A 12972-nucleotide genomic window follows, 5' to 3' on the forward strand; every position below is an offset into this window, starting at 1 on the left:
CAGGGGTAGGAATAAATAGGTAATATATAAAAAAAAGTTCTTTATTTGTCATATGCACAGCAATTACAGTGAAGCAGTTGTTGGCAATGAAATTCTTGTTCTCAGGCTCCCTCCAACAATACTCACACAAGTAAAATGAGAAAAAGAGAATCTAAGAGAAATACATAAATAAATTAACATACACATAAATAAAATGTAGGAATACAACATAATATATATACAATAGAATATAGAATATAATCCTGACTGGTGTCATACCATAATACACTTAATATTCAATCTAATAGCCAACCAATGCTACATATATGAAAACTGTGAGAAGCTTGCAGCTTTTTCAGATGAGCCCATCTTGAGCAGTTGTGGAGATAGACAGCTGGCCTTGTGGTTTCTAACACGTTAACATTCTTCTGAGCAAATGTCACACTTGAGGGACAATATGACTGTAGCTTTTTAAAGTGGTCTTTCACACTTCTTTCTATTGCATCTTCGGTCTTTATCTGGGAGACCACTGGTGTCAAGAGGCATCACACTACACTCACTACATCAGAATGAAATTACCTGGTAATACCTGTTCTATGCAGCACGCCTGCTTGACATGAACTAATGAAAATGATTTCAAACATGCACACTTATCAAATATCGGATGATGAAATAACAAATTGTTTATATTCTTTAAATTGGATTCTTTTTCGAGAGGAAAACTGAAAAGCTGACCAGCAAAATCAAATCTTAAATTGCAAAAGTTCCAAGGACATGTTCACCACATCTTACTCTAACCTGATCCATGTGTGTATATATGTGCCCACATCCTCACATGCATACACACACACACACACACACACACACACACACACACGTAAGTCTGTCCTCCATGACGTGCATACAGTGCACAAATCCTGCACATCCCTTCCTCTTTGTGGCAGAGATTTCTGGCCAACTGCGCCACCGAATCACCCAGGGTAAGCGCGGTGTGTATCTCAGAGCTGGTGAAGCAATCATGCAAGGCCCGGACTAATCCGTGACACCCGTTAGCCATCCCCCGAGACAGACCAGCACTGACAGGGCCCTGCTGCCCTGTGCCTGGTGCTACACCCATCACCGCTAACGTCTTTATCAGGGGGACAGATGGATTGCAGGCGAGCATATTCTCCTGGTCATCATAGAGGAGAGAGGGGAGGGGGGGAGAAACAGACAGGGAGAGGAGAAGCAGACAGAAAGACAGACAGGCACAGAGAAAGAGTGCAGAACTGAGTGAGAAAAAAAGAAAAGAGACAGAGACTGGCTGTCGGGGAGTTTGACTGACAGGAGTGATAGGTCCATCATGGTCTTATTATGAGGAGCAGGGAGAAACAGGCCCAGTCAGACATGGCGTAAAATTAGCAGAGCCCGAGAGGAGAGAAGGCGAGACGAGGAGTGCAAGCACAGAGGGAGAGAACGAAGGGGGAGCACGATATTGGAGGAGGAATGAAATAGCAGGGAAGGAAAGACACATGAAGGTCAAAAGGTGCTCAGTGTGGAAGAAGACAGGGGCATGTCAGCATCTGCTCCGATACCAGCATCAACTGTTCGACAATATCCAAAAAAGTACAATGTGAGCAAGACAGTGTAATATGAAATTCAACACAGCACAAAATCCCAGCAGCAGTGCGCCTAAGACTAAGAATAAACACATGGAGTTTCGATTGGCAGATAAAATTCATCAGGAGAAATATTCATCTTCCTTACAGGAGCATATATACTGGCCTTTCACACGACAGAGCTACCAAGGGATATCCATATTTTTTTCTTGTTTCCCCTCCTCATAAAAACAGGATTAGACCCCTCGCTATAAAAATTAATCAGGTCAGAGCCCAATCCCCTACAGAAGCAAAATGTAATAAAATGTTCTGGTAAGAGAGGATACCTTAGCTTATGATTTTAAAAATGGAAGATAGATTACACTGAATCATCCATCCTTAAAAAGAACTTACTAAGGGGAAAAGAAATGGCAGCTTGGCATGCTGTTCAGCTAATTCTCACATTTATTATGAAAGGTTTTAAGCATTCTCTATATGTTCATATTTCAGTGATTATCACTGCAGGTCGTACTGCAACATTTAGCATCACCTAACGAATCACTGACAGCAGCTTTTCACTTCTTTCACAGCTGCTGTCTGTGTCCTGCGTGGTTGTCAACATACTGCTATGGCTCTGCAATACAAGACGCTCCACATCCTTAATAAGAAGATAATAATTTTCAAAATAACTCGTGGAAAATGAGAAAGCAGTGGAAGAAGTGGTTCCAAACTTAGTTTACGTTGTTGTCAATCATGCAACAACAGGAACAACAACTAATGACAGCATATCTACAGTAAACCATGTTCAGGAGCTGAACATTACTCCTTTTGAAAGCACAAAGCAGATGCTCACTTGTTTTGTAATTCTTTCACATGAAGTATAACTTCACCAACTTCACCGCAGAAAGATGAATTAGGGAGGTAAAGGAGAACAGATTCCCTGCTGGCTGATCTGAGGATCTACGCAGGAGTGGAGTGGTGGTCTAAGGCAAAGACTTCACAAGCTATGAATAGCTGTCTCTATGCATAGAGCTGCGGTGGGTAGGTATGAGGAAAAACAGAGGCACCCTACGTGGGGATTATGTTTGCTGAATTCAAACAAAATGCCATCTCATAAAATCCAGCTACATTGGATTTAATGAATAATAACAGGAAGGAACATATCTCTTGGACATTCATTTGCTTGCTTTTTTCTTTAACTCTCTCTGTATCCTTCTGTGTTAAACTCGTTCTACTCCTCTTTTCATCCTTCTCTCCATCTTTCTCTGCTTGAGTTCGGCTCACAAGCTGGAAAATGGGCTTTTTGAATCTCACATCTGGTCTGCAGGAGGTGGTGTCTTCAGAAAGAGACAACTCAAGATCCTTGTGAAGGACGAGATTTTTGAAAGTTCTATCAAAAGACTTGAATATTTAGTTGAATAATTTATAAGATGAAAGCTTGAGAATTGCGGCTGCCACAAACCCAGCGCAGGTACACACTCACAATGGGATGGCGGTCATCTGAGAGGTCATAGATGATTCATGGGCAGGTTGGAAGTGGCCAGCGAGAGTGGAGGGAAGAGGATTTATACGGGGAGCTTAGCGCCTTCAAACACTTGTTTTTTAAAAGCTCCATTTCTCCACGCCGTTAAACGGATCTCTTCCCAGTGAGAAATGAGAACATTAACTGGGACACGGACATGGTGCACTCTGCACGGCCCTGCCGAGCCCTCTGAGCTGTAACATTTCACATCTGAGCTGCGCTCCTTACAAGCTCCCCTGACACCCCAATGCATCATGGGAGGGCTGTAGGGGAGGTTTGGTTGGGGCAAAGCATGATGTGTCTCAAAACCTGACAACAGCTGTGGGCATTTCCATTAAGAACCGCACAACTCAATGTTAAAACTGCGCCTTAAGGCGCAGGGAGGGTCTTTTTCTACAGGACATCGTTCTTTTTTTCAGTTTTCTCACCTCCAGAGGTGAAAGGGAGGGATGAAGAGGGAAATGAAAACAGCCTTGGTAGCAGCTTTTGACAAATTTATACATGTACATTTTATATTATAGCGTGACTGGCAGGCTCCGGTTTAGTCTGTTAGCTTTTCGCTAATGCCTTAAGGCATTGCTGACTAAACAAACCATCACTGAACCACAACACATCTACTCCCACTTCTGCTCCCAGATTCCCTTATCTTGCCTCTGCACCCATATCACCCATTTACATTGATGTGCTATTACATATATTCACGTATGTTCTTCGCACATGACCCGTGCTAGGCATTTCTTTGCCTTTACCTTCAGCAGACAAGGACAGAAATATTCTTATATGAGAAAGTCTTTGAGTGGGTGAAAACACGTGTACTTAAAATGTGTGGGTGGGGGTATGTGTGGCAACTGAGCGTGGTGCAGGTGACTCGTCTCCATGAAAGGTTAGTTGTGTGACTGTGCAGTCATGTTTGCTGAGGATTTGAATGGTAAGTCCATCTGTCAAGCAGTCCCACAGTGTGAAAGGTTTTACCCTGCGTAAGCCATTGCTACAGTATGAAGACTAAAGTCTGATTATCACATGAATAACTTGATTGGTAGAGCATAGTGCAGTGTAGTTTAGCTCTAATTCTGTAAATTCTCAAATACCTTAACTGCAAAGAGAACGAGGCCTACTTACATTATAGGTTTATTTTAGAGACAGGCCTTTAGTACTAATTTCCCCTGCTTTTATTGGTATATTTTATCTTATTTTAGAAAGACCTCCCCCTGTTTTCTGATCTGCTCCTGTTTCAAGTTGCTTGGTATTGTTTGATGGTAATGCAAGCTTAACACTTCCTACATGTTTACTTAATGTCTTGATAAATTCAGAATATAAACATATCACTTCCTCCACAGGTGTTTCACATTAACAGCATTCTGGCAGCTCAAAGACCATAATCCCTTTCTTTTCGGGGAGTGTTGAGTGTCTTAATACTGATCGAAAGAAAAGCAAAGTGCCAGGGACCATCCACAAACTGAACAGGCTACGGACATCTGCTAATATCTGTACAGTAATAACTTTCACTTTAATGGCATATTGTCGACCATGCAATTTATAGCACAAATTAAAGTAGACCTGACTGTGCATTTTTGACTAAAATAGCTTCATATTGCTCATCACAATCCTCAACAATCCATCTACTCAGTTAGAGAGCCCTTCCTTAACAAAGAGAACTTCAAGCTTGCGACTGGGGGTATCTGCCCTGTTGCTGTATCATGCGTCCTTGAAGAAATGCAGTGTATCTATCAGCTCTGACTGACTCTGACCTCTGACCTCCCTGGAGGGAACAAACACAATTTTCCCACATGATGTCTGTAGAAGCTGGATGCACCGTTCAAAAGAAGTAGAGAGTAAAAAAAGGGATGTTTCTCACCAGCGGATGTGTGAACTCAGGGGCATGGTCGTTCTTGTCTGTGATGGTAATGGTAGCCGTGGCTGTTCCTGTTAGGCCCACCTCACTTCCTGCCATGTCCTTGGCCACAATCTCTAACTCATATGTTGTTGTTGGCAGTGTCTGGAAAATAAACAGCAATAAAAAGTGATGCAGAGTTAAAAAAGCGAGATATAGATGTGTACATAGAACAGGAATATATATATATATATATATATATATATATATATATATATATATATACACATATATCTGTATACACAGAAAGAGACAAAAAAATGTAAATAAAGAAAGGTTAGTGCCTTAAGAGAACAACAAGGAGAATAATGGAGAAAGTAGTTCTTTAGACAGAAGGCTACCAAGAAGACAAAGGCACTGCAAGTACTATCACTAACAGAATGAAAGACAAATTCGAGGTCATACAGTAGTAACTTCTGCATCAGGGAGGACTCATGCATGCACACATGCACACACACTCAGAGGTGATTAGCAATGTCTGTTAATATCAGAGAATCTATTTGGGAGCCAAATCATGGAAAAATCATGACTAGATGAATGATCAGCCATCTGAGTGAATAAATGAATCCACCTAAAGCAAAAGTTAACACTCATCGCCATGTTTTACATTACTGTAAGACCCTTTAACAAAGCTTGAAAGCTCTTATAATAGTCCACTAGCGGCTTGAGCCAACTATCAAATTGACCGGATAACGGCTGAGAAAAATCACCATGGAGTAAATATGCATCCTCATGCTCACATACAAGTGTTAAAAGCTCCAGGAGACACTCTAGGCAAAAGTCAGGAATCCACATTTTGAAATTGTAAAGGAGAGAGAGAAAAAGGGTCCCTAAAGCTATGCAGTATGGGTTCAAAGTATAAGCATACTATGCAAGGTTTATGCTCATCCATTTTAACGATTCAAAGGCTTGGGGCAGGCTTTTTACACACATCTTCCACAATGCTTTGGGGCATCAAAGATCAAGGTTTCTAGGCCCTGCCTGAAGAGACAAACTGTTTTCCTCGACATAATCTGTAAAATCATAGGGATCATTCAGGGACTTTGAGGGACCTTTGCCGTGCTTTTACAATATTCACACCTATTTTTGAACCCATGTCATTCATGCTTACAACATACATTAATCTTATGATTCTACATTCCCACACAAGCCAGGGAGGGGGATGTGTTACAAAGTAGCTTTCCCGAAGCGCAAACCTCCAAATTAGATATGTAATTCATTTACGGGCCAGCCAGCATCTGTAATCTATATAACAATCGAAGAAATATAGCTCCACATACAGCAAGAGGATGGCATTCATAATGATCATAGCAGCAATAATCATTTGTTGCCATAATTCATGCGTAATAGAAATGTTGACTCTGGTGTATAAATAACAGGAGGTAGGGGCTGGTAAAGCCAACATTTATTTATCCGCTGCAGTGTTTTCCTCCCTACTGGGGGTGCTTAATAAACTTCATCCATCTGTCTCAGTGAAAATGCTGCTGGAGCTCTCTCCTGCATTGTGGATTCACCTCTGAGTGCACGTATAGTCCTCCCATCGACCCCTGGTACAAAACACAGAGGAGCATGTGAACACAGTGGAATACACACTTGCACACACACGAAGAGAAAAGAAACATCCGACCATTTACTTATTTAGAAAAACCACAAACCAAAAGACCAAACCATCCAAAAATCTTATTTTATGTAACAGATAATCACAGGAACAGAACTTTTCTTTTTCCTTGCTCTGTTGGCCAGACAGACAGGATTTTCATTAGGGCCTTGTTTAACACCACTAAAATGCCTATAGGAGGGCATTTATGGGCCAGCTGATGGCCACTAAGGTAGCGCTCCAGCTGAGCCTGTTTTACAGTGTAGTTACATTGGACGACCATAAAAGTGTTTTGTTAGCGAGTGGAAGATTAATTTCAATTTCACGTCATTTTTACAGCATTACATGGATGGATTAATGCAGTAGCGTCAGTAGTAAAATAGTATTAGTGATGTATCATTTGTGATTTCATGTTTATTTTTATGCTCTGATTTATGCCAGCTCGTGGTTGGCATGAATGAAAGCAAGTTTATAAATGTTTAGAATATTCATCTGTGTGTTTGCATCATTTCCTCTGCCTCATCATGTCTTTGATCTTTGAACTCGTGGACAGTCAACCTGATTATTGTTGATATTGTTTACTGACAAAGAGCAGTGACTCGGATCCCATCTCGCTGCACACAAATCCTCTGCTCTGCTCAGTGTCAAACTGAGCAGCAGTGGCAGTTGTCAGTGTGCGTTCTACTACTGTCTGTTCTCATCATAGATAGTGCTCTGATCAATTTAATCTGAGGCAGGCGGGGGGAGATCAAACGATCAATGGACAGACACCTTGAGGCTTGTTTTAATTATCACATCAACTAGAACACAGTGAAAGACTATTCACTGAAATGACATATTGAGGTCAGGAGCAACATAATGTATGGAAGACTTACCAATCAATTCAATTTTCATTTTAAAAACACTAAGCTCAAGAGTGGACTTTTGAGTGGAAAATGGGTGATGTCCTTACATCATTTACATAGAACAAGTTACGTGGATCAACACATATAGTCCTTCAATTCCAAATGAACTAAAAACAGGAAACAGTCTGAATGCTTTCAACTGCCTGTTCTTATTTGCAGGCGACTTCATATAGAAATTAAATTACCAGCACAGAGGCTAGTGCTGCCTCCCGCCGTAAACTCCATCCAGTCAAGCAGCTGCTTCCCGGGAGATCGTGGAAAGGGCAGGACAATAAACAGGTGTTTCTATCAATAGTTTGTCACACATAGTGGGTGACAGGGGTGTCCCTCACAACCGGCTCCTGCTCGATCAAACATTGTGCAGGCAGATGGTGCTCCGCGGACATGTGAGTTTATTAAACCCATGCACACAACCACACGTGAACACACACACACACACACACACACACACACACACACCTGCACACAGCCGTACACTTTTGCCCTCCAGCTGGAGAAGAGAGGGGCTCTGGGATACCTGCAGTCTCAGTGGTGTCTAAACACATTGAGCGTTGCCTCCTCTGGCGACTGACAACGTCTTAATGAGTATTTCCTGAGTCTCAACTCAATTATAAACTCCCTGGCAGTACCTGGCCAAGAAAAGATGTTCAAATTCACTCTGGGCTAGTGTTACAGCAACGGGGAATTTCCCCTCCAGTTGTCAGAAAACTTCTACTGGCACAGAGTTGATTGAGATACTCCTCTCAGTCAGCTCCATCATTTTTCAGCTCCTTGTTAATTTGTCTGGAAACACATGATTAAACTTTTGAGAGCAGAAATAGTGTTATTGTCAATGGAGAAAGTAACTTTTGGGCCATTTCTCCTCAGGGCTTTAGTAGATTAAATCAAATGAATGGCAGCATTTTCATAATAAAGCATTGGTGTCAACCTACAGCAATACTCTCTCTTTGTTTTTCATCGAACTGGCTCACAGTAATTCCTCATAAGACCAGAAGAGTGGTCCAGCAGATCATATGGTGTTATGTTTTTAGAAAATAGTTGTGTGCAAACTAATGGTTTGATTTAAGATGTATTGCATAATATTGGACCACAGTTAAATACATTAAACATTTGTTTGAATAATTCTATATGTGTTTTGCACATGTTTACCTTTTATTTTTTTTTACACAATTATCAATATGGAAACAAGGCTGAGTGTCAAAGTGCCTCTTTGAAGGCTGTACCTTATGGAATTCCTGCACAAATTTTAATTACACATACACAAAATATTTCCACAGCCGCAAAACTTTTTTACACATTCACACATTCAGATACGTGCATGCAATTTCTTTCACATACACACAAAAAAACTGCAGGCTGATTTCACAAGCTCAAAATATTAATGACCCTCATTTGATTCCATAGTACCCAGGCACAGCAGTGCTTTGAGCATAACGCTAACGTCAGCGATGCTAACATTTGCTAATTAGCACAAAACACAAAGTACAGCTAAGGCGTACTAGTTTTGGTATTTGGTCAAAATAAACCAAAGTATTGGACACATTAGAAATGTGACCTGTTGTTGGCGCTAGATGAAAAGTGAAGGGAAACATGAATGTTTGAACCAAATTTTCATGCAAATCCATGTAATAGTTGTTGAGATATTTCAGTCAGGACTAAAGTGGAGGACTAATTGGTATTGCCATCACTAGAGCCATGCTTCTATGCCAGTACTGATACCACCATAGAAGCTGCAGCAGTGTTTACTGTTGCTAAAGTGCTTGTAGGAGAAAAAAGTTTAACAATGTTCTACGGTACTTCTGTGACCAGTCAAAACAAGTTTGCTTCAAGGAGGACAAATGTGATCTTTGGCAAACTCTGGGACTATCAGACGAATATCAGAGAAGAAATCACCGTATCCACTTGAAGAATAGCACTGCTTTCTTTCCAATGTATAGTATAATTTTCTTTTTAAAACATAAGAGGGAGAAAAACTAGGAAGCCGCAAGTGATTTCATTAAGCGATTGTGTTTGTGAAAGCTGACGTGATACTGAACAAAGAGCTAATGAAGTTGAGCGCACCAAATGATATGACAGGCCTTGTTTCAGAGACATCTGATCTGAGAATGACATTTCCGTCCGTCACATTCTGCCTTGAAAGGATTTCATCAAAGCCCCTTGAGCAAAGGCTGATCCAAGCACAAAGCAAGGAGAAAGAAGAGAGTAAGAGGGAGAGAGAGGAATGGAGAGGGATAGGTGAGGAAAGGAAGAGAACAGAATGAGAGAGAAAGACAGCCTGACATCTGAGACACCGCATTAACTCTCTGAATAGGTGTGATATTATAATCAAATTGGCAGTGGATTCTTTGTTCTCCTCTGGCCCTTCACTAGTGCTCGCTCCCAGCACCAAACCACCAGCTATTCTCCAGGCCTCTTTTCAAATGCTTAGAGAAATGATGACGGACATAAAAAGGCTTAGAAAAAAAAAAATCAAACCGGAATTATATGAAAACTCACTACGGTACTACAAGAGCAACATCATTCCTCTCACCTTTAAGCCTTCATCCGCTTCATCTTGCTACCTCTCTTCCTTCTTTTATTCCGTTTTCGTTAAAATTCATACATTTTCTTTTGTCCCTGGCCTTGAAAAGACAAAGTCTCATTTTGTGACTGCTAAACTGTGTGTTTGCAGGCCTCCAGCTTAGGTCTGCTTTCAGTTTTCAAGTTCAAATTTTCTGCTTTTCATTTTTTTCTTTCGTTACAGGATAATAAAAACAAATACATATAAAAGTATGAGTTTTTGGGATGCAAGTATCACTTTGAATCTCTCAAGATTGTTCTGCTGTTTCCATCCACCATTGTCAAAGCCCATTCATACGTATTTCCTCTAAATTCCTGTGATGTGTGGGAACTGTTACACTAATATTTATGAAGCTTCTGGACTGAAAGCTTTAACTTGCCTGTTCTCGGTCAGCATCTCTTACAGGACAGGTTCACAATTTTTCATGAGCCACAGTTATTGTTTCATACAAAAATGTATTGTAAAGTTTATCTGAAGTTAGTACACAACTTTAGCAGTCTGAGTTGGTATCTTCCAAAGTTAGTCCTTTCAGTACAAATTCTCTCTGTGTTACTATCCCTCCACTGCAGCTCAACTCTCGCGGGAAACACAAAGAAGGAATTTTAAACTAAAAGGACAGTAACTTTGAAAGACATCCACTTGATTTGACTAACTCAGACTGCTAAAGCCTTATATTAACTTAAGATAAACTTGGAAATACTTTTTTGCAGAGATCGAGAGCTGTGGATTTTGTCGCTTGTCACTTAGCAAAACCTGTTTCAACGTTCATATGGGCACCTGACTGTTGTTTTGAGACTATTGTTTTTATTGAACGTGAAACTATCCCTTAAAAAAGAGCAGAGACAGCTACACACAAGACCAAGAATCTGCAGCCATGCTAGCAGCTCTGTTAGGCTTTACTTTGAGTTAAATGCGCGACTTCTGCTAACACGTTGATTTTTAGCAGGTCCCGTGCTATTCACAAGTTTAGTTTAGCGAATTATGAATACTACATCAAACAGACTGTATTTCATTTCACCTCTTTGGTCTTAAACATATCTGTTCTTTTCCCAAATGCTCAGCACCTTAAATGGGGGGCATTGCTGTACAGTAGAGTAGACAGCTCATTAGGTAATGGCATGCTGTCTTAAGCAGGCTCCATTGCTGTGCTCAATGGGGTGCAAGCCAGATTGTAAGAGAGAGTCAGCAAGATGCAGATCAACTGGAGTACCACCAGTTTACAGTAACGAACTTCAAGCTGGGATCACTAGTGCGCTCTTCCTTTCAAGTATTTCAGGGGCTCAAGTGTGGTACACAGCAAGTGTGTGTGAATGTGTGTGTTGGTGTTGGCTCAGGTACTCAGGTCACAGTGTGTATGTTTTACAGACATATTTTTGTTTTAATCAATATTTAGATTCCAAACTCTCTCTGATCCTGTTTATTTTCTCCATAAAATCTGATCCAGTTTCACCAAAATCAGTGAATAAAGTTATTATTGTGTTTTTGTACAGTAATCAGTGAGGCCCAGCCCCCAGAAACAGTCTGCACCTGCGACGTATATCATTTTGTCAACCTAATTCTTGTCTCATTTGAGGTCTGACAGTAAGTTCTAAGTTCATCAAACTCAGGTTAAAAACTACGCATTTGGTCTTTGCAAGTGGAAATGATGAAATGTATTTATTTGCTTATAGAGCGGGGAAGTGAGATCTGGTCACATGTGGTCACACACACGTGGAGACGGTGTGATAGTGCCAGGTGTGAACTGACATACTGTCCACTTGTGATTGGATCACCCAAGACGCATGTTAATGCCAGGTGTAAACAGGGCCTCTCTCTCTCAAACATTTAAGCTCCACTTCACCTCACAGGTCGCTGCCAGCCTCCTGCACTCCACCTCTATAGACATATGATTAATCACTTTGACAAAAGTTAATTACAGTAGGATGTCAGCCACGTGAGGCCCTTATCTGGGCCACTGCAACCTACGCAAGTGATCTATGTCTTTCATCAGCCTCTTAAGCATAGTTAGCATTCACCCAGAGGAGAGAGTAAGAGACATATGGGGGTGGTAGTGGGAGGGTGACACATTGATAACAGTGTTCAATTTGAAGTTTTTTTCACCTCTACTTTCTTCTGCACAATTCAAAACAGGAATTGATAGCTGCTGCATTGTGTTAAGTCAAAACACCTCAGTGAGCTAGTTAATATAAAATGCAGGAAAAGAAACTATGTAATGATTCAACCTTGACATTTAGCAGAGTTCATATAGTTAGATAACAGTCAAGAATGAGACCTAAACTTATTTTAAAAAAGAGTCACTCCAACTGACTGAACTGAAAGACATATTGCATGGAAAATGAATGATAAGACATTCATTAGTCTTGAGTCTTACATGTGCAAAACAGGAAGAGCATGATGTAAAAGGATCTCGACTAACCCTAAGGACCCTAAATATGTTTCTAACACATTTTTATGTACTCTGCTGAGTATGACGCGGCATTTTGCTATGAAAAGTTCAATATTACAAGTAAATTATTAGGTTATCTATTGATATGTTCTGTAATTGTACATGGGAGAGACTTTTATATAAACACATGGAGTAACATGCTTAGCATACAGATTTTACAACAGGACCATTTACTGCACTACTGAGTTTACTTGACATCTCATAGGTAGAAGTCACAGATTATCTTGACGTCAGCATCCTCAATTTACAACTAGCTTCACCGCGTACAAATGAGAGAACAGGTAATCGACCATAAGTTTAGTTTAGTGTATTATATCAGGGACCATGTACAAAATACGTCAATCTCAAAAAAGAGAAAAGATGCTTTGTACCAGATTTAGCTACTAGCTAATTTCCATCTGTAGTCCCTGGGCAAGTGAAAAGAATCACCTCTACTACAAACGGACCAACAACCTATTGACACCCATGCAGGCATATGCACACACACACACACAC

The 12972-nt window shown here is 40.7% G+C and overlaps 1 protein-coding gene across 1 annotated transcript in view; it reads right to left on the reverse strand.

Moving 5' to 3' along the window:
• cdh13 (cadherin 13, H-cadherin (heart)) overlaps window positions 1–12972 on the reverse strand; it is a 196042-nt gene that overhangs the window by 48205 nt on the left and 134865 nt on the right. The window contains exon 9 of the mRNA XM_070907066.1: window positions 4934–5074. Coding sequence (XP_070763167.1) covers window positions 4934–5074 — 141 coding nt within the window. The remainder of the gene's footprint in view (window positions 1–4933; window positions 5075–12972) is intronic.

This window comes from Enoplosus armatus, chromosome 6, assembly GCF_043641665.1.
Source record: "Enoplosus armatus isolate fEnoArm2 chromosome 6, fEnoArm2.hap1, whole genome shotgun sequence".
NCBI lineage: Eukaryota > Metazoa > Chordata > Actinopteri > Centrarchiformes > Enoplosidae > Enoplosus > Enoplosus armatus.